This window comes from Ostrea edulis, chromosome 5 (assembly GCF_947568905.1).
Source record: "Ostrea edulis chromosome 5, xbOstEdul1.1, whole genome shotgun sequence".
Taxonomy (NCBI): Eukaryota; Metazoa; Mollusca; class Bivalvia; order Ostreida; family Ostreidae; genus Ostrea; species Ostrea edulis.
This window is the reverse complement of record NC_079168.1, coordinates 7300526-7325061: the sequence shown is the minus strand read 5'-3', so window position 1 is coordinate 7325061 and position 24536 is coordinate 7300526. Positions and strand designations below refer to the sequence as shown.

The following is a 24536-nucleotide window of genomic DNA, read 5'->3' as shown; positions in this document are numbered from 1 at the left end:
ATATAGAAATATGTCTTAAAATATACACGTCTTATTTTGTCAGAAATCGGTAATTTAAAAGGCCTTTGCCTCTTGGACCTCCACCATGGCTCTGTCCTAGACTCCGTGAGGACTTAAAGACCGCCCAGACCCACATCCTGTTACAGCCTCCCCCGTTCAATAATTTCTGGACTACTTATTTTAATAGATAATATAACCTATTGAATTTGAATAGATGACGTCACTCATCTGAGTAGCTGATATCACCTGTTTGAATCGGTAAAACCCAAACAGATCCTCATACAAACCACCGTTTCTCATTACCTTTAAAGGATCTTTCGAATGGGACCCCACAAACGGAGGTCTCATGTCGCGGCAGGCGTTGACACGTTAAAAAAACCCTCACTGCTACGGCTCCGACCACTAAACATAGGTTTAAATTTGTGGTACTTCACCAACAGTTCATGAAGTCTCGATATGAGTGAAAATTCTCGAAGAGACGTAAATCAAACAAAGCGATACATCACTTCTGCTTTACCAGGAAGGGGTTCCAAACCCGACAACACATGTATTACAAGAACTTTAAGGCGGCGGTCAACATGTGCATATATAGATGACCGTGCTGTTTATGTATCTGTATTAATTGATAACTGAGGAAGTCGTGATTTAGTGAATGATGGCGCGTTCACTGGAGTCGTTCCTGTCGTTATAAATATGTCATATTTCTCTCTGGTCTACCGAGCCTTATATTCAATGACAGCTCCGTATAGCTCTCACAATACCATTTCACGGCCCCAAAGACATTCATGAAATTAGATCACCGCGGTATTCTTCACATCGGCCGATTCGTTAATTTCTGTTTTAAGAAATTTATTTATATCAAAAAGAAAAGAAAACTTTAAGGTTTTAGTGTAAGTTTTTTTTTTAATCGACACAAAGAGAAAACTGAAGTGAAAAAGTAGTGAATAGTGATGGAATTTCTGTTTGGACTTATTGCTCTGGTCAGCATCTTCTATTACGCGGAAGGGCACGGACGAATGATAGATCCACCCATGCGATCCTCCATGTGGCGGTATGGATTCAACACGCCAAAAAATTATAATGATAACGAACTCAACTGTGGCGGCTTTGTGGTGAGTTTAACTTATATACACAAGCCATGTCATATTGTGGAGGGTTTGTTGTGGGTTAAACATTTTTAAAGTTTTAACAAGTGCTATTACATTTAGCGGATCAAACATTTAAGCTTTAACAAGCGGTGTTACATTTTGGCGGATCAAACATACTAGTATTTAAATTTTAACAGCGATAATACATTGTGGCGGAGCAAACATTTCGTTTTAACAAGCGATATTACCTTCTGGCGGGTTAAATATTTCAGTTTTAATCAACGATAGTAGATCAATTAACTTCATAAGCAGATGGTTCATGTATATAAATAAACCTTGCTATTCACAATCATAGCTTTATTCGAGTGGATTTATCCCCAAAAAATTATCTATACGAGCTACTTATCAATTTGAAATGTACTTGAAAACTATCGTGGTATTTTATTAATTGGTACTGTTTATGAAGAAAAGTCAAAAGATGGAGTATTTGAGTATCAAAATTTACATGTAGTCATTACTTTGTGTTTCAAGTACCAAGGCCGCAGTTTAATACCTAAAACTCCAGTTGTGTAACCCCCCCCCCACCCCCCCACCCCCCCCCCCTGGTTCATTATAGAACACTTATGTGTAAATTTCTCACTCCAGTTCATTGTAGAACACTTCTAAGTAAATCTCTTACTCCAGTTCATTATAGAACACTTCTGTGTAAATCGCTCTCTCTCTCTCTCTCTCTCTCTCTCTCTCTCTCTCTCTCTCTCTCTCTCTCTCTCTCTCTCTCCAGTTCATTATAGAACACCTCTATGTAAATCTCTTAATCCAGTTCATTATAGAACACTTCTAACTGTGTAAATTTCTCCCCAATTCATTATAGAACACTTCTATGTAAATCGCTCACTCCAGTTCATTATAGAACACTTCTATGTAAATCTCTTACTCCATTTCATTATAGAACACTTCTATGTAAATCTCTTACTCCATTTCATTATAGAACACTTCTATGTAAATCTCTTACTCCATTTCATTATAGAACACTTCTATGTAAATCGCTCACTCCATTTCATTATAGAACACCTCTATGTAAATTTCTCACTCCATTTCATTATAGAACACTTCTATGTAAATCTCTTACTCCATTTCATTATAGAACACTTCTATGTAAATCGCTCACTCCATTTCATTATAGAACACCTCTATGTAAATCTCTCACTCCATTTCATTATAGAACACTTCTATGTAAATCGCTCACTCCAGTTCATTATAGAACACCTCTATGTAAATCTCTCACTCCATTTCATTATAGAACACTTCTGTGTAAATCTCTCTCTCTCTCTCTCTCTCTCTCTCTCTCTCTCTCTCTCTCTCTCTCTCTCTCTCTCTCTCTCTCTCTCTCCAGTTCATTATAGAACACCTCTATGTAAATCTCTTAATCCAGTTCATTATAGAACACTTCTGTGTAAATCTCTCTCTCTCTCTCTCTCTCTCTCTCTCTCTCTCTCTCTCTCTCTCTCTCTCTCTCTCTCCAGTTCATTATAGAACACCTCTATGTAAATCTCTTAATCCAGTTCATTATAGAACACTTCTAACTGTGTAAATTTCTCCCCAATTCATTATAGAACACTTCTATGTAAATCGCTCACTCCAGTTCATTATAGAACACTTCTATGTAAATCTCTTACTCCAGTTCATTATAGAACACTTCTATGTAAATCTCTTACTCCATTTCATTATAGAACACTTCTGTGTAAATTTCTCACTCCATTTCATTATAGAACACTTCTGTGTAAATTTCTCACTCCAGTTCAGTATAGAACACTTCTACGTAAATCTCTTACTCCAGTTCATTATTGAACATTTCTAACTGTGTAAATCTCTCAACAGTTCATTATAGAACACTTCTATGTAAATCTCTTACTCCAGTTCATTATAGAACACTTCTATGTAAATCTCACACTCCAGTTCATTATAGAACACTTCTATGTAAATCTCTCACTCCAGTTCATTATAGAACACTTCTATGTAAATCTCACACTCCAGTTCATTATAGAACACTTCTAACCGTGTAATTTTGCTCATTATATGATATAGAACACTTCGAAGTGAGAATCCGAAGCGATATGCCCTGTCATTGCAGGTGAATAATTTTATGGACGTGGACATTAAGCGGACGACCCTTGAGTAGCAAAGTGCATTGTTTAATGAGGTGTCGTATTAATTGATTGTTTCTTATTGCATATTTATTCGTGTTTATTACATCATTATGCAGGAAGACTTAGACATATAAAGAACAAGTTATCTATTACACCACCTTATGTACCTTTAGTTAGAGAACAAGTTATCTATTACACCACCTTATGTACCTTTAGTTAGAGAACAAGTTATCTATTACACCACCTTATCTACCTTTAGTTAGAGAACAAGTTATCTATTACACCACCTTATCTACGTTTAGTTAGAGAACAAGCTATCTATTGCACTGGGGAATATTATTTCTTTAATCATTTTCACCATAATATATCAATCTGAAAGATGTAAAAGTTTCAGGAAAAAAGTGTATTTGTAATTATCTCAATTACATGTATATCTACGAAAGCCCATTTAGGACCATTAAACATTTTTAAATTTGAAATGATGAATTCCAGATTTCGTTATGATTACAGATTTATTTCAAACTTTAAAATTCGTTATAACGGATTAAATTTGCTGTAGCGAATTTGTTATGATAAAATTTAAAAAATTTGTTTTAACGAATTCAATTTGAAAACACGAATTTTAGAAATACATGTAGTTATATCAAATTATCAAATTCGATATAACTATTTATGAAATCGTTGATATCAAATTAGTATAAAATTCATAATAACAAATTGCAGAATTAGTAAGTATAGAATAAATAGCTTGAAATCATAAGGTTTTTTCAATTCATTAACTCGGAGTTTAATTCGTTAAAATAAATTACTACAATTTGTGAAAGCGAGTAGTTAATAAAATGTAGTTGGAGGAAGATGTCACAAAATCAGGCACCTGATCCCACTTCTGGTACATGTATATCTAGGGATCCATGATCGCCCAACTCTTGTATTCCTTATAGGAGTTACGAGATTGATAACTGTTCGTTGTTTTCACCTTTCCATCAGTGCATTCTTTAAAGATTTGTTGTAACGAATTAGGCATTTTGATATAACGATTTCAGAATTCGTTATTTTAAATCTAATTTGTTTTTTGAAATCGGTTATCACGAAGTTTACAAATTCGTTATAACGAATTAAATCCGATGTAACGAATTAAAATCGAAATAACGAATTCTGAAATTCGCTATTTCAAATTAAAAATATTTTTTTCATAGGTCCTAAATGAGCTTCCGTATATATCGGTTTAATCGCAGTGTTAAAGATTGTAAAACTATGAAATGACTTGTTACTTTTAAGTCTACAAGGCAGTGCAAGAGAAAATTAAATACAAAAAAAGAGTAAATTTTTTGGACAATTTACTAGAACACGGTTCTTTATAATGATATATATCAATTTGAATAGTTGATGACAATAATGATCAGCATTAACATAACACTGTGGTACAACAAATTCATTTTAATTAACGCTGTAAAATATGACATTTATATACTTTACACGTCTAAGTTTAATTAGACCACTTTGTCAATTATCACTGTAAACATTAACATAAAAGGGTCTATATTTATACACACAATGTGTCTGTCCTATATGAAATACACACTAAGCGATGGCAATTAGATGTTCATTACTGTCGGGAATGACACGAGGTCGGCGATCAGATTACACATAGATCACCTGAGCGGTGGAACCGAGGCACACGACAGAAGAAACCTCTTAGCGGCGCCTTCCGTGCGGCTTATGCTGGTCTTTCTGGGTTTACTAATAAAACATTACTCGATAACCAACAGGGAGGGCTTGATGGGATTGATGGGCTTGGGCGCGTATTAAAGCCCTATCCTTACATGAGGTACAAACCAATATTTTGATATACTGTAAATAACACGTAAACATCTCTTTAGAAAAGATATATACATGTATGTACACATAAATTCCTATAGTACGTAATGCGCCTGTTATAATCGTTGAGCGGAACAGAAACTTTGGCACTCAGGCGTACAACTATAATCTAACTTTTGTTATCTAATTTTCCTCCCTCTTTATCCAACAAATATAAAAGTAAAAATGATACCTTAACTCCAAATTAAAGGGAGTTATCATAAGTTGTGAGTACTTTTCACTTGATCACATGACCGGTCGCGGTAGCCAAATGGTTAGAACGTTCGCTTCGTGACCGGAATTTCGAACCCTGCTCGTGTCCTTCCGCGTCAATATATATGTGAATGTAATAATTGCTGCTTCGCCACACCAGTGAACCAGGAACAAAGACATATGCATTATACCCCTAAGAAATAAAGAACTATATTGCAATGCAAATATTGTTTTCCATTCTGAAATTTTGTTGTATTAAGTCCTAGAGTATTTTTCAGTCCTGGGGAAATAGAAATCTAGAGTGTAAGAATGTTTGATAATTCTTCAATCATCAGATTCCGTTTCAATTTCTTACTACTAAAGTCATGTTAGCTGATTCTTCATCCATGAAATTGGAAGCGGTTTTGATGGAAGGGTTATAAAATGATTTTTTTCCTTTAGCATTTGTAATTATATAATCATTGATCAAACACCATCAAGTCTAACTTTTATTTCCTGGACTTAAAAAAATCATTATAGCAATGCGGGAAAAATTGCGAAAATTCTATTATCGTGATTTGGTTATGCACCTTTTAATGCTTTGATGGTTGATGAGACTCATTGCTGTGACCTAATTCACCTACATATAAAAAGGTCAATGTCATTGCTTAACCCTGAGAGGTGCAATTGCATGCTGATCTTTTGTTTTAGCTCATTATGAAATTTTCGCAGACGTACGGTTATAACCTTTCGTGTAATTAAAAACTCTTAATGATGTGTGGGAATGTGTTTCATGTCATTCTGAATGCGATTTTGATTGAATTTTATACATAGCAAGGAAACATTAAAATGACAATTTGACAAGACTTTAATTACGATCATTAAACTTTCATGTTTGTGGTTAATATTGTCTTTGATTAATAACCATTTTGAAATACGCTTTTGCATACAGAATTGTTAATATAATTTATTGGGGGAAAGTGTATTGAAAACCACACTGAAAAGTACACAAAATACGCCAGTCATACGATTTAAGAGTATAGAAGTGATTTGATGAAAGTACAATGTAATTATTTAACAGCAACGACCGTTTAATGATGGGATAAACATTTCTGAAAATACAGGAGGGTATGAATTACGACGATTCACTCCGGCGTACTGCAGGAAGTGCAGCGCGTCATCAAAAGTAGACCGGCGTGAAGCGTTGCCGTTCTTATCCTCATGTATTTTCAAAACTTAATTATTTCTTCTAATTACATTCTGCTTTCATTTTCTGTCGGAAATCTCATTCGTTGAAACAGAAACAGACGTTCTATATTTAGCAGGATTCAGCCGCGCATTATTTACAACTGCAACTACGTTCATGAGAAAATGGCTTTGGTTACATTTTATAGATATCAAAGGCGAAAACATTGGAAAAATGTGTATATACATTATATTTCAATCTCAGGGAGGGTTGTGTTGTGAATTTTTATTTCATTTATGCATGTATATCTGCACAGATTTACCTCACTCGTTTAATCTAAAAGAAAATCTAGTGTTATTGGGCTGACAAAATATTATAATTCCTAACAACACACACACCAAAGAATTAATCTATGTGCATATGATAAATAATACATATCCGCTGTCCACGTGCGAAGCTGTCTACACATTTCTACATTTTCATCAAAGCTAATGCAACATTACTAGACAACTCGTCACGTGCAGAAGTGCTTAATACCATTTTCAGAGAGAAACTGACACGGTTTTCCTCGCAGCGGAAGGTAAACTTTGTCAATGATGATGGCGTTTATTGCTCGCTACGTATCTGAGTGGTGACGTTTTGACCGCTACAGCGTCCAGTGAAATGAACAAGTGTCCGTTCATGGAAACGTCAACTGTATCTCACTCGAATGTCCCTACAAAAGCCCATTTCTTTCGAAATTGGAGGTAACAACAATTTATTTGGGGGTGGGGGGGGGGTCGTAAGGTCTTCAAAAATATCTTTACATTTCACATACTAAATATTAAGTAATTAATTCCACTGGTTATTTTCATTTGATTGTAATCAGTTGTTGAAAGAAAAAAAAAATCCTTGGGTAAGGATTTGAAAATCCGAGAAATACTCTCCACAGACGTGTGATGGATATCCATATCCATGAAGTGCATGACCTGCTTCAAAGGCGCAAATCAATATATTCATTATTCTCTATAAAAAGCCTGACTAATATCATAAAGAAGTATGTCTAAAATTACCGAATAGGCAAAACAGGTGTTTGTATAGATGGTGACCAGTAACAATGATAAAGTAGATAGTAACCATTAAATGATAAAGTAACACCTGACCAGGGATAGTGAATGACCACCATTGTCCAGAGAATAGCTCCACTTCCGGCTTTACTTCGGGTATTTATCATAGACGATGCACGTTACCGCTGATATATTGATGAATAATTTATATGCAGTTTATCATCTGCTGCTAATGCGATTGCACCGCGAGTCAATTTCAATTTATCCATTTCAGTCTCAAATCACTAAATGGTACCTGAGTGCACAATATGATGAAGAAGTAAACAACATACATAATACGCGTGAAAATTCATCCGAAATATACAAGATAATGGAGGGAATTTATGGAGCACAGACTTGTACAGAGTCAGAAGGTGGTGATGATAAGGGAAATTTGTAAAAAAAAAAAAAAAAAAAAAAAAAAAAAAAAAAAAAAAAAAATTTAAGTAGGTTTGCCACCAAACTTTTTATGCAAGTATGTTGATATTTGGATAAGTAATATATAACTATATGCAAAATGTAATAATACGGTATTTAGATTCAAATTAAGCGCACTTTCTAGGCGGAGATATAATTATCAATTCATCAGGTGTAGTCAGGGGGCGTAGGAAATGTACCCCTGGTTGTGTTTTAAAGTAGGTTAGACTTAGACCTCGATGAATGGGGAAAAGTAATTGTGACGTCACGTTTAAACACCCATCGTCTAAATGTGTCAGTATAAGTACATAAGAAAATCTATTGTGTATTTAAGATATTTTTTTTCATAATATGCAATTTTCCTTTTTAAGGATACTTAATCTAGTGCAAGTACATTTGTATATCCAAAACTATTTATATTACATAAGTAACGGAAATTTTGTATTCAGCTTGTCTAATGTTCACGATCGATGAATATGAAATATACACCTCTGGTGTGTCCAGCTATCTATTTTGTATTGTTTATAGGAGTTATGAGATTGATCACTGTTCGCTATCTTCACCTTTCATGTAATTGGACAGTTCGTGTGGAAATTCGCTGATTCTTCAATCATGACCTCTTGGTGCACTGGGACACAAAAAAACCGCCCTTCACATCGAGTAAAGTTGAAATATTTATTGTCTTTGAATGAGTTATTGGTTGCGGTCAAACCTCTTGTGGTAAATGAAACGAGTTGTTGATGTATACTTGAATAGGATTGCGATCATTATAACCGTAAAGAAGTGCGTCGTGTGTAATCTTACCGGTGGACGGAATGTTTAACATGTTCCTGATGATAACAGGTTCAATTGAATTCTCTATAGGTTTTAATTCGACAATTAGAAGACGATGCATTCTTAAATGTCTTTGAAAGTCGGCATATTTTTCATTTGCTCGAAGTGACGACTGTATATCGGGCACTTGGCCTGTTTGTAAGATGACGAAAATTCGTCAAATACTGTATATAAATTGCTTGAATTTCCATGAAGATGAATTTCAGAAAATTGAAAATAAGAAAATCGAAGAATTGCGTGATAACATTGGACGCTGCTTTTTTTTTTTTTTTAAATTTAGTTTTTTTAAAGAATATTTTTGTTTCTCATTTTGGAACAATCCCACGTAAATATTATCTGATACTTTGGATCTGGTTCATTTCCTATGATGAAAAAAGGGTGCAGACTTCAGTGATTAATCCCATACATAAACCCCATACAGAATACACAATCAGAGCAAACAAGAACCCTCTCTATATAACAAGTTTAGGTACTTTCCAGCTGATTGATGTAACAGCTATATTATCAATTTTCTATTTTTAACAGGAAATGATGGAAAAGGCGAATGGAAAGTGTGGAATATGCGGTGATCCATATCTCAAGGCTCGCGAAAACGAGGCTGGCGGGAAATACGCTCTTGGAATTATAACCAAACAGTATAAAGTGGGATCGGTGATCAATATCACAATAGAACTCACAACAAACCACAAGGGGTATTTTGAGTTCCGGCTCTGTCCACAGAACAATCCTTACACCCCCATTACAGAAGCTTGCTTAGAGAAACACGTGTTAAACATAATGGGATACGGGAAACGATACATGATCTATGATGAGAAAACTCTCATGTTGGATATGAAACTTCTACTTCCGCCGGGCCTGAAGTGCTCCCAGTGTGTCCTGCAGTGGAAATGGAGAGCAGGTAAATGTGGTTTTTATGAAAATTAATATGAGGTGCCTGCCACACGTTGTCAGCTATTGACAACTTTACCGTAACCTTTGATAACAATATTATGCTAATTCATTTATCCTAAAAAATAGAAGTTCAAAGTTCAAAGTTATAAATCATTTATCCTCATTACATAATGATGCATGCTTTCCTTTCTATTGTAGCACAAAATAGAGGCATCGACAAAGGAACAGGAAAGGAATGCTTTGGATGCGGACCGCAAGAATATTTTGTGAACTGTGCAGATATAGCTATTGGGGATAAGGCTATTAGCCGCATTCCCAAGCCGGCTACCACCAGAGCACCAATTACCCAAGGGCCGAAACTGAGTGTAACACGGACCACAATTACCAGGAAAGAAATCCCCAAGACACCGCGCACGGATATCGCTCAGCAGTACCAACCACATCAATATCACGAATCGGCATTTAATAATGAAAACTTTCAAGAGGCTATTGCGGATCGCGTATTCCTGGATCTTATTGGTCAAAGTACATTATATATTGACCCATCACTGCATTTTGATACCTTGAATAATCAGCAACCAACACAAAACCAGTACGTGGAACAACCATCTACAAATCAAAATTTCGGACCAGCTTACAATCCGTTTTTCAATGATTTCCTTACCCCCAATGCTCCCCCTTTGCTTGATTTTAATTCCGCGGGAACCTCGCGGCAGCCCGGGCCCTCGATGTCATTACAAGCAGCAACAGCTGGGCAGTATTATACCTCGCAGTCTGTCATGGCGGCCGCTGCCATTTTGTCAACGCTTGCCGGTGAGACCGGAAGTGATAATGCCTATGTAGAATGCGCAGAAAGTGCGCAGCCGACTTGTAAAGGTAATACAATGTGGGGAGATGGACGCTCAAACGACCGATTCTGTGGCTCTATTTGCCCACAAGGACATTGCCCAATGTCGATGTGCATGTGCACATGTCCCGCCAGAAAACGAATTTTTGTGAAAGGAAATACGTCACCCACTGGCGGGGGACCGAAATGCTTTGCAATAGACGCGTGGGATCAACACGTGAACAACTTGTGTGCAACGAACTGTAAGCCGAACCAGATGGACTTCTGCCCATCCGATATATGCACGTGCGAGATGTGGGGCATATAGAAACAGACAGTGATTGTATCAATCGCTTGAAACCAGAGGTGACTTACAATTGATGACAGACATGAAGTTGTTACATATGAAAGCTATTGAAATGATGTATGGCGCACCAGCAATATCTTTAGAACAATTGCTAAGGCGCTTTCTGTGCAAGAAATCCATTCAACAAAAATTATTTATTTCAATTGATGAGAAAGATTATATCAGTGATTTAAAAAACCAAATGTGCAGTAATACATGTGCATTGTTTGCAATAATAAGAATTGAATTGATAAGATATCGTGTAAAAAAAAAATAAGGTCCTTTACGCATTTTCGTGGTTTATGAAGCGTAAACGACCTGAAACCATTTCAAACATTTGTTATTTATTCCTTCTATATTTATATGTATATCCCAAGTAATGTGTAAATTGTTGCACCAGATGAAATATTTGAATTTTTTGTTTTGGTCTTCTTCTTCCATATAGCAAGCCGATTTCCTATTCTCAAAAAGAACAAATGATCAATCTTTTAAATACCACAAAGAATATAAAACTGGATACTGAATAAGGATTTCGTTTTGAAGATACGTGTGTATCGCTTGCTTTTCGAAGTACTTAGCTGAATAGGGGTAATCTACTCCTTAGGATGTACCATGGTTGGTGTCAATCAAGCAAATGATTCTTAAAGTATAGGATACAATATATTACTATGTCCATCTTGACCTTTGATCATGTGAACCCACAGTTAATAGGGGTCATCTGCTCCTTATGATGTACCAGTGTACCAAAGTCGATGTCTGTCAAGCAAAGAGTTCTAAAGATATTTTGTTATGTCCAGAGACCCTTGACCACGTGACCTCAAAATCAAATGGAGTTATCTACTCCTTAGGATGTACCAACTTTGATGTCTGTCAAGCAGAGTTCTCAACATATTGAACACATTCCTAATGTCCAGTTTGACCTTTGACCTCAAAATCAATAGGGATCATCTACTCCTTAGAATGTACAAGTATTCAAGTTTGATGTATGTCAAGGAAAGAGTTCTCAAAATATTGCGCAGACATATTCTTCCTATGTCCAGAGTGGATTGACTCTTGACCTGAAAATCAATAGGGCCCCTTCTACCCGGCACTCATAACCAACCCACATATGAAATATCATTATGATCAAGTGAATGGTTCTCAAGATATTGAGCGGGCAACATGTGGTTTACCGACCGGCCGACCGACTGACAGGTGTAAAACAATATGCCCCTCTTCTTTGAAGGTATACACAAATAAAAAAGGGCTCATCTGTAAGGGGGAACATTTGAACTAATGTATAATCTCTCTTTTCCTCCATATGTCTGCGGAAGTGACAATCGCTATATGTATACCTTGAAAAATAACCTTGGGTAGTATAACAATCTGATAGCTAAGAATAGTTCTTGTGAAGGGAACTGGATGCACTGGAATCTTCGCACACTGATTTTGACTACGAATAACTCCGTTTACCTGATCAGGATATAGGGCTCACGGCGGGTGTGACCGGTCGACAGGGGATGCTTACTCCTCCTAGGCACCTGATATCACCTTTGGTGTGCCCAGGGGTCTGAGTTTGCCCAACTATCTATTTTATATTGCTTATAGAAGTTATGAGATTGATCCCTGTTCGTTATCTTCGCCTTTCATACAAAGAAAGAGGAGAAACGGCTTGAAAGTGTGCGTTCTGAATGTTGATAGGTAAAATAGTTCCGACTTTTGTAACCCAGACTTTATTTTCTTAAACACCATGGTTTCATAATATTAACTGCACACATATTTTCATTACTGTCAGGGGTTTATAAAATTATGAAATCATTAATTGACCATCGACATAGGATTTAGATTTTAAAAAGGGATAAATATAAATTTAAGTAGCGATCTCCAGACAGAACTGATTGGTCAGAGCAAAATTTAATGACCATATAAGTAAACTTGGAACATAAATTGTTTCTTATCAATTTCTACGGTATTATACATGTATGTGGCTTACACTCAATTCGAGTATTCTTCACATACATATCGACGTCACTAGCTGTAAGTGAAGTTTACATGTAACCTATGCAGAGTGCTGAAGGTTGCATCAAATAAGGGTTACTTTAGATCATATTAAAGCCAAATGCGACACGAGAATTCGTTTTTGAGATCACAGCATGACTTTTACTTTCACTTTTAATGCCGAGTCCTTGGAGAAGGAACAGTCACTCTTGTTATCGTTTCGGGTTTGAAGCTGCACCAGGATCGAGAATCGAACCCCGGACATCCCGGACATGAGAAGCGAGCTACCAAAAAAATAGACTACTCAGTACTGTCACCGGTATTTCGCCATAATCATAGTGCAAATATTGCATCTGAAATTATAGTAGAATATAAAATCGTAACACAACACGAATACAGAAAGCGAGCCCCAATGTATCTGAGGTAAACTCTGACTTTAGCGTCTGCTCGCTGTGAAATTTAAGCAAAATCCATCATTTCTTATGAATATGCAGTAATCCAATATGGACGCTATCGTTTGGGCCAAATAAACCGGTCTGAGGAAGATGGCACGGTTTCTTCGTGGTGCCTTTTGGGTATAATCGCTTTATCGCCTTTCTTCCACACAGAGTCCACTTTAGGTTGAATCGATCTAAGCGATGGATTTCTGGGTGTAATGGAGGATCTCTTGGGAGTTTTCTTGGTTTCAGTTTCTGCAGTTTTTTCTTCAATTTTAATTGCCACTTCGGGCTCTTTTTCTGGTTCCTTTAATTTGACCCCAACAATTTCAGAAGCCTAAAACGATAAAATGTTAATCAAATTAGTTTGTATATTTCTTTCCAAAGTCAAGTCAAATTAAATTCAAATGTGTACTGTTTTACTGTTTATTCCTCTCAAATAATCACATCGGTAAATTACTGTATGTGTACTTTTTTTTTAGCGGAATTAATATTTTAGCGACTTTGGCAAGGAAGCAAGAATGCTAGTCTATCGTAAAAAAAAAAAATACAATCCCTATAGGCCAATCCGAAAACATGAGTTATCTTTCCTTGATCCGGGACGTAGTGTGCTTGCGTAACAGTAGTTTAAGACTTCCGGGTAGTATATTCGAGAAGCGTCATTATCAACAGTGCAGAAGGCCGCAAAGATATTGCTGTATAATTTTACAGTAATCACGCCAACAAATATTTTAACATTAACAACAAAATCCCAATGCATAGGTTTACTTCATACACGTGAAAATAACCAACTTTGCATGTAAAAATAATAGAAAATTAATGTTGTAAGTGGAGGAGGACCCCCCCCCCCCCCCCGATAGAATGTTCTATAGTTAAAGTGAAGGGCCTTTCCCGAGACGCAGTTAGATTATTCTAACTAGACCCCCCCCCCCATTTTCCAAGATTGTACGTGTTGTATGACTGAAATTAGTATATATCATACATTGCATACATTTCCTCAGAATCTTTAGCCCGTGTTTTAATAGTCAGATTTATAATAAAATATCAGAAGTTACTTGTTCAATATCAATGAAGTACATTCAGCGATAAAAGTTCTGCCACGATGTACGTCTAGGTATGTCGGACTGACACCTCTGGATTCTGAAAATGTCCATCTCTTCGATTAGCGAGTAAAATTTATCCCAGCCTGTACTTGTAAGTGAAAGGCCACTGACAGATTTCCAGCTGTCTGCCCACAAATTTTATACAGTTACAAATACAAGTATAACCATAAAGAAATTCGTCGTCACAAACCATCTTTAAAGTGACATTTACACATGCAATGTTTTGAAAATAAAATAACTTAAAATTGAACGCTCTGAATTTATAGTCGGCAAGAGTGTGTACCTGTCAATACAGCCATTTTGATTAAAACATTTGGAGTTTTACTCAAATTATTTTGTAAATTTGTGGCGAAAAGGGGGGTCTAAATCTGTCATTGCAATTTCTGTTATGACACGATACGTGCCTATACATAATCAAGTACATTTCAAGGGGGCTAAAACGAATAAAAGAGGGAAGATACAGAGACGTCAAGACGTCAAAAGCATTCTATTGGGGGGTTAAACTTACCTTCCCCCAGAGAGTACATTTCAGAATATGGCAGCCCCCCCCCCCCCCCCCCCCCGGGATTACACAGATGTATGAAAAATAATTTATATCAATCGAGCAATATTGACCAAGATTAATTTTAAATTTCTTTTATTTAATTACCTATTTTTCTGCATTTTAAACATATCAGTTGATATTAACAATTCCGGCCTCATGCTGCAGTGTACAAATGATTTGCACACAGAATGAACACGTCCAGATACTTTGGAGAAAGTTACCCAAACATTGCAGTCTGGTTTATTTTTGAAAGAGTCGATTGGTAGTGGTGGGATAATTTTAGCCCTGATAAAACAATGAGAGCGTTGATTTCCTAATTTAATTATTTTTTTTTACTATTTTGGAAAGGGGGGATGTTATGCAAGATCTTTGCACGTGTCGATCCTTGTAAAAACCCGAGCTTTGAGTTGATGAGATGCCATCATCTCTTGAGAATCAGAAGTTCTGTTCTGATTTCATACAAAATAATTATGTCAGTCGTTATTGGAGACATATGTAAACGAATGAATGTCTGCATGATTTCCAATTTAATTTTTAAACCCCCCCACCCCACCCCGAAAAATCACACCCGACTCGATCAAGAAATTCGTTTTTGTTTCCATTAACATTTTCTTACTCTCTCATACAAATGATTTCAACTGTTTTCGAGTTTGAACAGCACCCATACTAATATAACTCTTATAATATATGCGAAGTATGAGTGGGTTACTACCCGGAAGTTGTCATATTCACACTAAATGTAAGAATACAAAGAGAGATAACTCACGTTTTCGGAAAGGCCTATTCGTCCACTTTCGCACATAGGAGAAACACTAGATCACGGTTATATCATATTGTACATAACCTCAATTTGTGCCAAATTTGAATACGGTAAGATAAATTAAGATGCAATATGTACTTTGCCAAGCTATCTCCTACCGACGAAGTCGAAGGGGACTTTAGCTTTGCGCTCCGTCCGCCAGTCCAGTTTTCCGCACCTTTCTCTCTCTGTTTTTGCAGATATTTATTTCATATTTGGTACATTGCTTTGCCATAACAAGTAAATTCGAATTTTGTCTCGGTCCGTTGATTATTCATTAAGTTAAGGTCCTTGGACTTAGAAAAATAGCAAGAATTATCAGTTTTCCGGACTTTTTTTGGTTGTGCTTGCAGATATTCATTTGATATTTGGTACATTGCTTTGCCATAACAAGTTACATATCAAGTTCGAATTTCGTCTCGGTCCGTTGATTTTTCATTAAGTAATGGCCCTTAGACTTAGAAAAATAACATGGATTGTTAGTTTACATCCAAGTTTCTTATCTCTGTAGATAAGAGTACTACACTCATTAAAACTTCTAGGATACATGTAGTAATACAACAATATAACTCAATTATTCATTATCACCTACATGTCACAGTTTATTGACTTGGTGAAAGACCTAATTAAACCTAAATGTAAATTTCTCTTTTTTTCCCCTGGTCTAGTCTCTACTCGAATAGTAGTTGATTTCCTATCCTGGTTCCCCAATTTTCCCTTTTACCATAACCTACATAATGAACTTTGAATACTGTTGTGGTACAGTAATTTTTGCAACCGGTAGGGGACTATGTATTGTCATGCAATACTCTCAGAATGATTGTTTATAATGTAGTAAATAGAATTAGGGTTAAACAAACCCAGTGATAAACTGAGGCGGCTCCTGTGCTGGCATCCCGTATTGCTTTCTGATTTAGCGGTTTCAGTAACTGGTCAGCGAGCTCAGCCCTCATGCGCGACACAGACTCGATATCACAATGTACCACCAAGCTTTGTAATCCGTCGCGCCCTGTCTTGGTTAGTTGTGACTGGATGTAGTCCCACCTCTGTAACATACAACTTAAAAACTGAGTATTATCAAAATATTTCTCTGTAACAAACAATTAAATACAGGGTAATATAAAAATATGTCTCTGTAACATACATGTATAATTCAATACAGGGTAATATCAAAATATGTCTCTGTAACATAATTCAATACAGGGCAATGCTAGAATATATTTCTTTAACATAAAATTTAATACAGAGAAACATTAGAATACGTCTCTGTAACATACAATTGAATACAGGGCAATATCAGAGATTATCTCTGTAATATATAATTGGATTCTGGAGAATATTAAAGTATGTCAGGATAACATACAATTGAATACAGGGCAATATTAGAAATTGTCTCTGTAACATACATGAACAATTGAATAGACGCCAGTGGCGTAGCTAGGTTTGAAATATTTGTAAGCATGGGGTCGGGGGGGGGGGGGGGGGCAGTCCCCCAGAAGCTGAGGACATTTTTCGTAATATGTTATAAAAATTTAACGAAAATATTTGTAAGCACGTGCATACAGTGCTACAGTGTACCTACGCCACTGGAGGCAGTATTAAAGCATGTCTCTGTAATATAAAATTGAATATAGGGCGATACTAAGGTCTGTTTCTTAGACATATAATTGAATACAGGGCAATATTGAAAATTATATATATATATATATATATCTGTAACATACAATTGAATACGATAGTCAAGTTTTAATCGTATGCGAAACTTTTCGGTGACAGTAACACTTATTTCCCCCACACCGGCTTATTTTCAATTCCTTTTTCCCTCTAAACTTTATCTACGAAATCAGGCATTGCAACAATACTTAAAAGAGAAATGATGTACCCTTGCGGATTCTATATCATGACCAAGTATGATATAGGTTGCCGTTAGGACGTCTTTGACTGCTGGCGTAGGATTAGAATACCGCCGTATTTCAGACAGCGTGTTGCTTTCCATTTTCGTGATTGGGTGTAAAGACCCTTCCAGATTCCTTAATCTGTTGAGTAACCCCTCTGCCTTTTTGATGTCTTCTTTCAGTTCATCCATGTTTGGAGAATTTTTAGCATTTTCGATAGCAGCTTCTAAAACTTTAACATTTCTCCGTTGCATGGCGTTGCTAAGTTCTACAATCAGAATACAGTTTATCTATACACATGTATATTTACTTTAAATTCGTACGACTGTTCTGTTTTACTAACTTTCGGTCGTAATAGCTCAGTGGTAGAACGTTTGCTTCGAGACCAGGAGGTCACGAATTCGATCCTCGTTCTTGCCATGGCCGTTTCAAATCTAAGACGTAGATTTAGATAGTGATTGCTCCTTCGCCAAATAGATAGAATCACAGCTTTTTAAACACTGAGCGCTCAATTCATGGTACTTTACCTACCGCTGGTGATATCTCAATATGAGCGAAATATTCTCCAAGGGTTTGTTTATTTTACGCTCAGTCGAGAATTTATATTCACATTAAGACGTCGTCAGCTGTAGGTGAAGTACCACACATTTAGACCTATGCTTTAGCGCTCAGGGACGTAGCAGTGAGGGTTCTTTAACGTGGCAACGCCTGCCTCTACAAAGGGCCTTCGTTTTTAAGGTCATATCCGAAAGACCTGTCATTCTCACTTCTAAATGCCGAGCGTTTGGCGACGGAGCAATCATTACCCATATTTAGGTCTTACGTTTGACGCGGTCATGACACGAGCGGGGCTCGAACTTAGGATCTCCCGACTACGAAATGAATGTTCCACCACTGAGCTACCACGACCGGACGTAAAAGAAAGAAGTAAAAAACTATTAAACTTCAAATCTGTGTGAAACATAGAGTATTTAAAACAAATCAAGCAGCAGACCTCTTTTCGCCTCGAAGGACTTTAGTTTTAGTTTTGCCTTTGGAACCTCGCCTTGGTCTGGAACTCTGTGGAATATGAAATTCTGCAGCGCTTCATCCACTTCCCGTTCCGTTCCGTTTTCTGTCGCTTTCAACAACCTTTCGCGCATCATTCGCTTGTTGAACTTCTGTAAAACATCATATCATTAAGGCAATCATGTGTATCAGTTATTTCTTTCTATGTATGTTCAGACATTGCTAAAGCCAAAAATTATAGAAATCAATAGATAATCAAACTAGTATTTTACATCCTTTAAAGTGAACATTAGTTCAACGTGGAACGTGATACTATAAAATGAGAATTTTGTTACGTATATTTCCCCATGCTTTTGTGATATGTTTATCCATAAATTTTAATTTTCCACAGCCACAGTAAAGTAACTACAAAAAAACCCAGAAATTCAATTTCTCCACAAACTTAATCAAATAACTACATGTACCATGAAAAAAGAAATCTTCACCTCAAAATCAAAACCATATGGACTCATGAAACACTACAGTGATTTTACAATACTCGGAATTCAAAGAGCACCGAGTCCATATGATCGGGAAAATCTTAAACATCAAATTACCATGTAAAGTACATGTGCGAAGTCTGATAGTCGACTAAATATTTGACGAAAAGTACTCATTTACTATGTAAAGTACGTTTATAGTATTACAGTCTGGTAAGTATGTGTGAATTTACGTATGATTGTTAAGTAAATCATACTGGTAAAAGCACCAAATTATCAAGTAAACTCCTTCGAAGCCATGCAGATCTGGGTTAGAATAGGTCCTCAGTACTCTTGCTTGTCGTAAGAGGCGACTAAATTGGGAGGTCCTTAGGATGAGACCGCAAAAACCGAGGATCCGTGTCAGATATGACACGATAAAGATCCCTCTCTGCTCATAGGCTGCAAGCGCCGAGCATAGGCCTAAATTTTGCAGTCCTTCACCGGCAATAGTGACGCCTCCATATGAGTGAAAATTCTTGAGCAAGAAGTTTAACAACATACAACCAACCAACCTTCGAAACCAGGATCAACTATTGCTCCCCACCCGTCAAACCCTGGATGTTAAAATAGACAGTGATTGTTCCTTCGTTAAGCGTCAAGCAGTAGCAGTAAAAGTCACGGGTCTTTTGGACGTGGTTTTTATAACGGAGTGCCCGTGTCAAAGTAGGCGTCGACACGATACATAACCTTTATTGCTACTGCTTTGAGCGCCATTGATTAGTTTGTGAAATTACACCCAAAGCTGGTGACGTCCCTGTAAAATTGAAAAAATTCTCGAGTGGGACGAAAATCAAACAAATGAAATAAGTACAAAACGTTTGTCGGGCAAGTACTTGACGAAAATTACCCATTTATCTAATAAAGTACGCTTGTGGAGTTTGAGAGTCGGGTATATGCTAGACAAAAGTACTTTTTTCTAAGTAAAGTACGTGTGGAATTACTGTAAACTGTACAAGAGTAGACCCTAAACCATTACCTCAACATTTGCGTTTTTTCTGTTATAAATCAGCATGTAGTTTATGATATTAATGAAATCACTATCTCCATCTTTTTTAGCGAACACTTTTAGGGCGTAATGACCTTCATCTGCAATATTCACTTCGACTGTTAGTTTATTGGGAGAAACTGCGCATGTAGGATTACTTTCTGTCCCACTGGATGGATTCATACCGATCAAGTCCGTTTTAAACTCGTATTTTCCTGTATACTCAAAGCGCACTTTCACCGGCTCACTTGGTAGAATGTAAATAGTTCCATATCCATGTGACACGGGACGAACACCATATTTAATACAGTGAGGTGTTGGCCCCCATCCAATTTCCGGAACCTCTGGTAATGGGACATTTTCATCATCCCGTGGGACACATTTAACACAAGCAAATTTAAATTGACAAAGTACAGACATGGTGTTGTGGCCACCTTTCTCGCTGAATGTCTTTCCTTCAATATCCAAAACATAGGACCCGGGAACCGGAAACACTACGTCGAATACCACCCGAGAATCGGCGCGATTCATGAACACATATTTTTCCAGGTCTGATGGGAATTGTGAATTGGGTTTGTCCGCGAGCTCCCCCTCGGTGTTGTCCATATTTTGCGTTTCATGTTCTTTCGTGTAACTTCTATCTGTCAGCTTTCCATCTGTTCTAGCCGTCGTGTTTCCTGTATTTCCGGGTGTGTCGGATTCTAGTTTTCCATTTTTTCTAGCGGTCGTGTTTCCTGCATTTCCCGTGTCAGGTTCTAGTTTTCCATTCTTAACCTTCTTACCCCGTAATGTGTAATTTAGAACAGTGTTTTGTGAATACGTTTTGTCAATGAAAACTTCCACACTAATTCGTCCTTGGTCTACTTTCACTTTTCCGAGTGCAGGCTGTATGATTTTGACTCCCATTTCTAAACATTTCCGTCGACAGTTTGGCATGGACAGGAAGTCTTGTTTGGTAACTGACGTAGCCAGTAACTGCCATTCAATTTCGTTTGGATAGCACCAATGTATCAAGTCCTCCGGATCAATGAGAAAATACAGGGCCTTCCACTGCAATAGAATGATTAAAAAATACTTTAAAATTTGCAAAATCAGAGCAATACTGTGGAATCATTTTAATTCGTAGGGGCCAATGTTCGTGGGTAAGCAAAATTTTTACTGGTTCATGGGGACTTAATTTCGTGGTTAAGCGATACGATGTCACAAGGAAAGATAACTCTACTTGGTTTAAAAAATGTTCGAAGACACGTGAATTCGTGTGTAAGAGTGACCCACGAAATCCACGAACATCAAACCCCCGCGAACAATGATGATTCCACAGTATATGGATATTGTAAATATATTCTTCTGATTTTTATGTTTTACTGAGTTACCTTTTGATTGGCAGACATTCCATATTCTAAATGTAGTAATCGCCAAGATTCTCTGATGTAAATAGCATTCCACTTCCCTTCGACTAATTTTTTCTCAGTCCATCCAATTTCAAAGTTGTCATCTTTTTGAAATCCCTCTATGTTCTTGCATTTTAACCCACCTTTACTAAAGTAGAAATGTTATAAATTTCTGTGATTGCAGTTTGTTTCAGTTTGATTTGAGAATTACATCTTTTGATCAGAAAAATAAATATGCCTCCTGATTACTTCGTTCTAAATGAAATATCACTGAAAATTTTACCTGCAAAGCGACGTGAAAAAATCTGCAATACGAGTTTTCCCGCCCTTGACTTCCTTTAAGTCGCCCTTTGGTGTATTCTTAGCACCACCTTTTGGTGTTTCCTGGATTTTAAGATCCAAATTCACAACCCAGAGGTAAAACACCCACGCTTTCTCCACATCGTCCTTTAATCCTTCAGTAAGTCGGGACACGAGAGTTTCATAGGAATTCAACTCTTTTGCGGAAACCTGTGAACAGTTTACAAATTATGTATTGCATCAACTGAAAAATTGTATGGAGAGGGCTTATATAGCCAATGACTATTGTCCAATCCAATTATACTTTCTACATGATAAAATATTGTTTACATTGAATTAACTGAAAAATTGCAAACAGTATAACAATACTGGTGTAGTTTTTTGTTTTTTTTTAAAATACAATTTTAAAAATTGATATAGTGCCAAGGTCACATATGAAATGTCAAAGCGTAGTAGTGTGTTGAACGATTTGTCACTCTTGAAACGAACTTCATCTGAGAAGAAGTTCAAAACAGTGCATAAAATAATCTCGGTTGAGATTCGGCTCGGCTGAATATTTGGACTGATGCCTTCACCGAATCTCGGAGCAGTCCTTCATAATTCATGTCTGGAAATTTACTTTCAGCTTCGGCCAGTTCTAGCAATTAATTTGCACTTAGGTGACACTGCTGTTCGCTTCAAATAAGTTATTTGACTGTTAAACTAACTTTCTAGCACTAATAATGCTGTATTACTTACCGTTTAGGTACAAAAATCCCAAAATGAAAATAGGCACTAAATTTTCCATTCAAATGAAGACTTCCATGGCACAATATTTTATCTCCTGGAATTGAAGAGTTCCTATAGTCTGCTTTATCTAGTTACTGATACATCGTATCTCTATACATGTGTATACCTACTTGCATTTCGCTAATTAAAAAAAACTATAGGAACTCTTCGATTTTGGGAGATAAGACATAGCGCCATAGAAGTCTTCATTTGAACGGAAAAATTAGTGATGGTTTATTTTATGGAATTTACATATTTAGACGGTAAATAATACAGCATTAATAGTGATACAGATTTGGTTTGATATTCAACTAACTGATTTGAAGTGAACGGCAGTGTCATCTAAGTGCACATTAATTGCTAGAACCGGTCGAAGCTGAAAGTAAATTTCTAGACATGAATTATGAAGGACTGCTCCGAGATTCGGTGATGGCGTCAGTCCAAATATTCAGCCAAGCCGAATCTCAACCGAGATTATACATAAACATATACATAACTACCTCCACTCACTACCCCTTGCTTTTCGTAAGAGGCGACTAAATGGAGTGGTCCTTCGGATGAGGCCGCGGAAACCTAGGCTCCGTGTCACAACAGGTGTGGCATGATAAAGTTCCCTCCCTGCTCAAAGGCCGTAAGCGCCGGACTTAGGCCTAAATTTTGCAGCCTTTCACCGGCAATGGTGACGTCTCCATAGGAGTGAAAAATTCGCGAGAGGGACGTTAAACAATACACAACCAACCAACCATAGCACTGACTAAGTCCTTACCTCTAGAGAAGCATTCTGAGTCGCCTGTTTAAGTGAGTCTTTGTTGAAGATATCTTTTCGTCTGGTGGATGGAGGCACGGGTTTGAGCCCACCACCTGCTCTGTGTGTCCGTTGCGAGATTCTCTGATGTCCAGTTGCCTTCTGTCTGCCATCCTCTCTGTTCTGCTTTTTATCCTGAATCAGAGACATTTTGCTGTCGTGATTGTAATCTACTGTGTTTTATATGGCCATTGTAATGCTGTATGAATTATTGAGTAGTTGTCTGTAGGATAGTTGATTACATTTATTTGGAATTGAGAACGCACTATACCTGCTTAGGACGAGAGGATGTTTCTGTCTGTTTACTGCTGTTTCCACCCATTCATACTACATGCAAGGAAGATATGATATATATATATATATATATATATATATATATATATATATATATATATATGGAAAACATCAAATATGGAAAACAACAATATATTTCCACCCATTCATGCCACATGCAAGGAAAAATCAAATATGGAAACAATATTTTCTCCACGTTTACTAAAAATATCACACCAAGTATATTCAAACTTTTAGATTTTACATCTGTACAAAAATGCATTTACCTTTTCTTCAATGATCCCTCATGGAATCTTTCAATACTTACTGCATATCATTTTTTTCATTCCTTTCGCGGTACTTGTCTTGACAACGAGGATTCATTGAGGGCTAATATCAACAGAATTACACGATAACTCAAATCTCTGAGTAAATATTCAGATATTCAAGAGAAGGCAACATAGAAACAGAACACAGCGAGTGGTATTTATGTTAGACAGGCAAATACAGCTTATTTTATGTAAGAGTTTGAAAAATCCCTTCACGGAACCCATTATTTAATGTAAGTGAAATTTCTAGACGAGTGAAGTCTTTTTGTTTCATTATGAAAAATGACAAGTTCTCGAATTTCTTCTTTACATTGTGTGAAGCAGTGCGGCTTTCACGAGTTCTGAAGGGTCTTCTGTTCAGGATCAGGTATTTAATGCAGTCGTTCTTATATGTTAATTTATTTACACCAGATCCCTTTAAATAGTTCAACTTCAATGAGAGTATGAATTAGTTAATATGATAAGCGTATTTTACTACTTATCATTTTGGCCCTTCAATTTTTTTTTTTTTTTTTTTTTTTGCAGGCTTTCA

General features: G+C 36.7%; 2 protein-coding genes across 2 annotated transcripts; one reads left to right on the top strand and one right to left on the bottom strand.

The window, feature by feature from the left end:
- The first annotated feature begins 950 nt into the window (after positions 1-950).
- LOC125651357 (uncharacterized) lies at positions 951-11288 on the top strand. The gene is made up of 3 exons (XM_048879918.2): positions 951-1112; positions 9332-9704; positions 9896-11288. The coding sequence occupies exons 1-3, from the start codon at positions 951-953 to the stop codon at positions 10849-10851; spliced, it is 1491 nt and encodes a 496-aa protein (XP_048735875.2). The 3' UTR covers positions 10852-11288.
- A 1094-nt stretch (positions 11289-12382) lies between these two features.
- LOC125649986 (uncharacterized) lies at positions 12383-24159 on the bottom strand. Its single transcript, XM_048877903.2, has 10 exons — positions 23963-24159; positions 23674-23729; positions 23364-23537; positions 21813-22039; positions 21512-21677; positions 20130-21188; positions 18619-18784; positions 17612-17892; positions 16590-16775; positions 12383-13620 (listed from the first exon to the last, which is right to left on the bottom strand). The coding sequence occupies exons 2-10, from the start codon at positions 23722-23724 to the stop codon at positions 13357-13359; spliced, it is 2574 nt and encodes an 857-aa protein (XP_048733860.2). The 5' UTR covers positions 23725-23729; positions 23963-24159; the 3' UTR covers positions 12383-13356.
- Positions 24160-24536: the final 377 nt, after the last annotated feature.

What these genes read in the sequence shown, in the direction of transcription:
- LOC125649986 (XM_048877903.2), bottom strand. Translation starts at nt 23,724, where the DNA reads ATGGGTGGAAACAGCAGTAAACAGACAGAAACATCCTCTCGTCCTAAG. An exon ending in GAAAAAACGCAAATGTTGAG is followed by an intron (nt 18,785 to 20,129) that starts GTAATGGTTTAG and finishes GATGTTTTACAG; the next exon opens with AAGTTCAACAAGCGAATGAT. An exon ending in ATGATATAGAATCCGCAAGG is followed by an intron (nt 16,776 to 17,611) that starts GTACATCATTTC and finishes TGTATGTTACAG; the next exon opens with AGGTGGGACTACATCCAGTC.
- LOC125651357 (XM_048879918.2), top strand. Translation starts at nt 951, where the DNA reads ATGGAATTTCTGTTTGGACTTATTGCTCTGGTCAGCATCTTCTATTAC. An exon ending in TCAACTGTGGCGGCTTTGTG is followed by an intron (nt 1,113 to 9,331) that starts GTGAGTTTAACT and finishes TATTTTTAACAG; the next exon opens with GAAATGATGGAAAAGGCGAA. An exon ending in GCAGTGGAAATGGAGAGCAG is followed by an intron (nt 9,705 to 9,895) that starts GTAAATGTGGTT and finishes TTTCTATTGTAG; the next exon opens with CACAAAATAGAGGCATCGAC.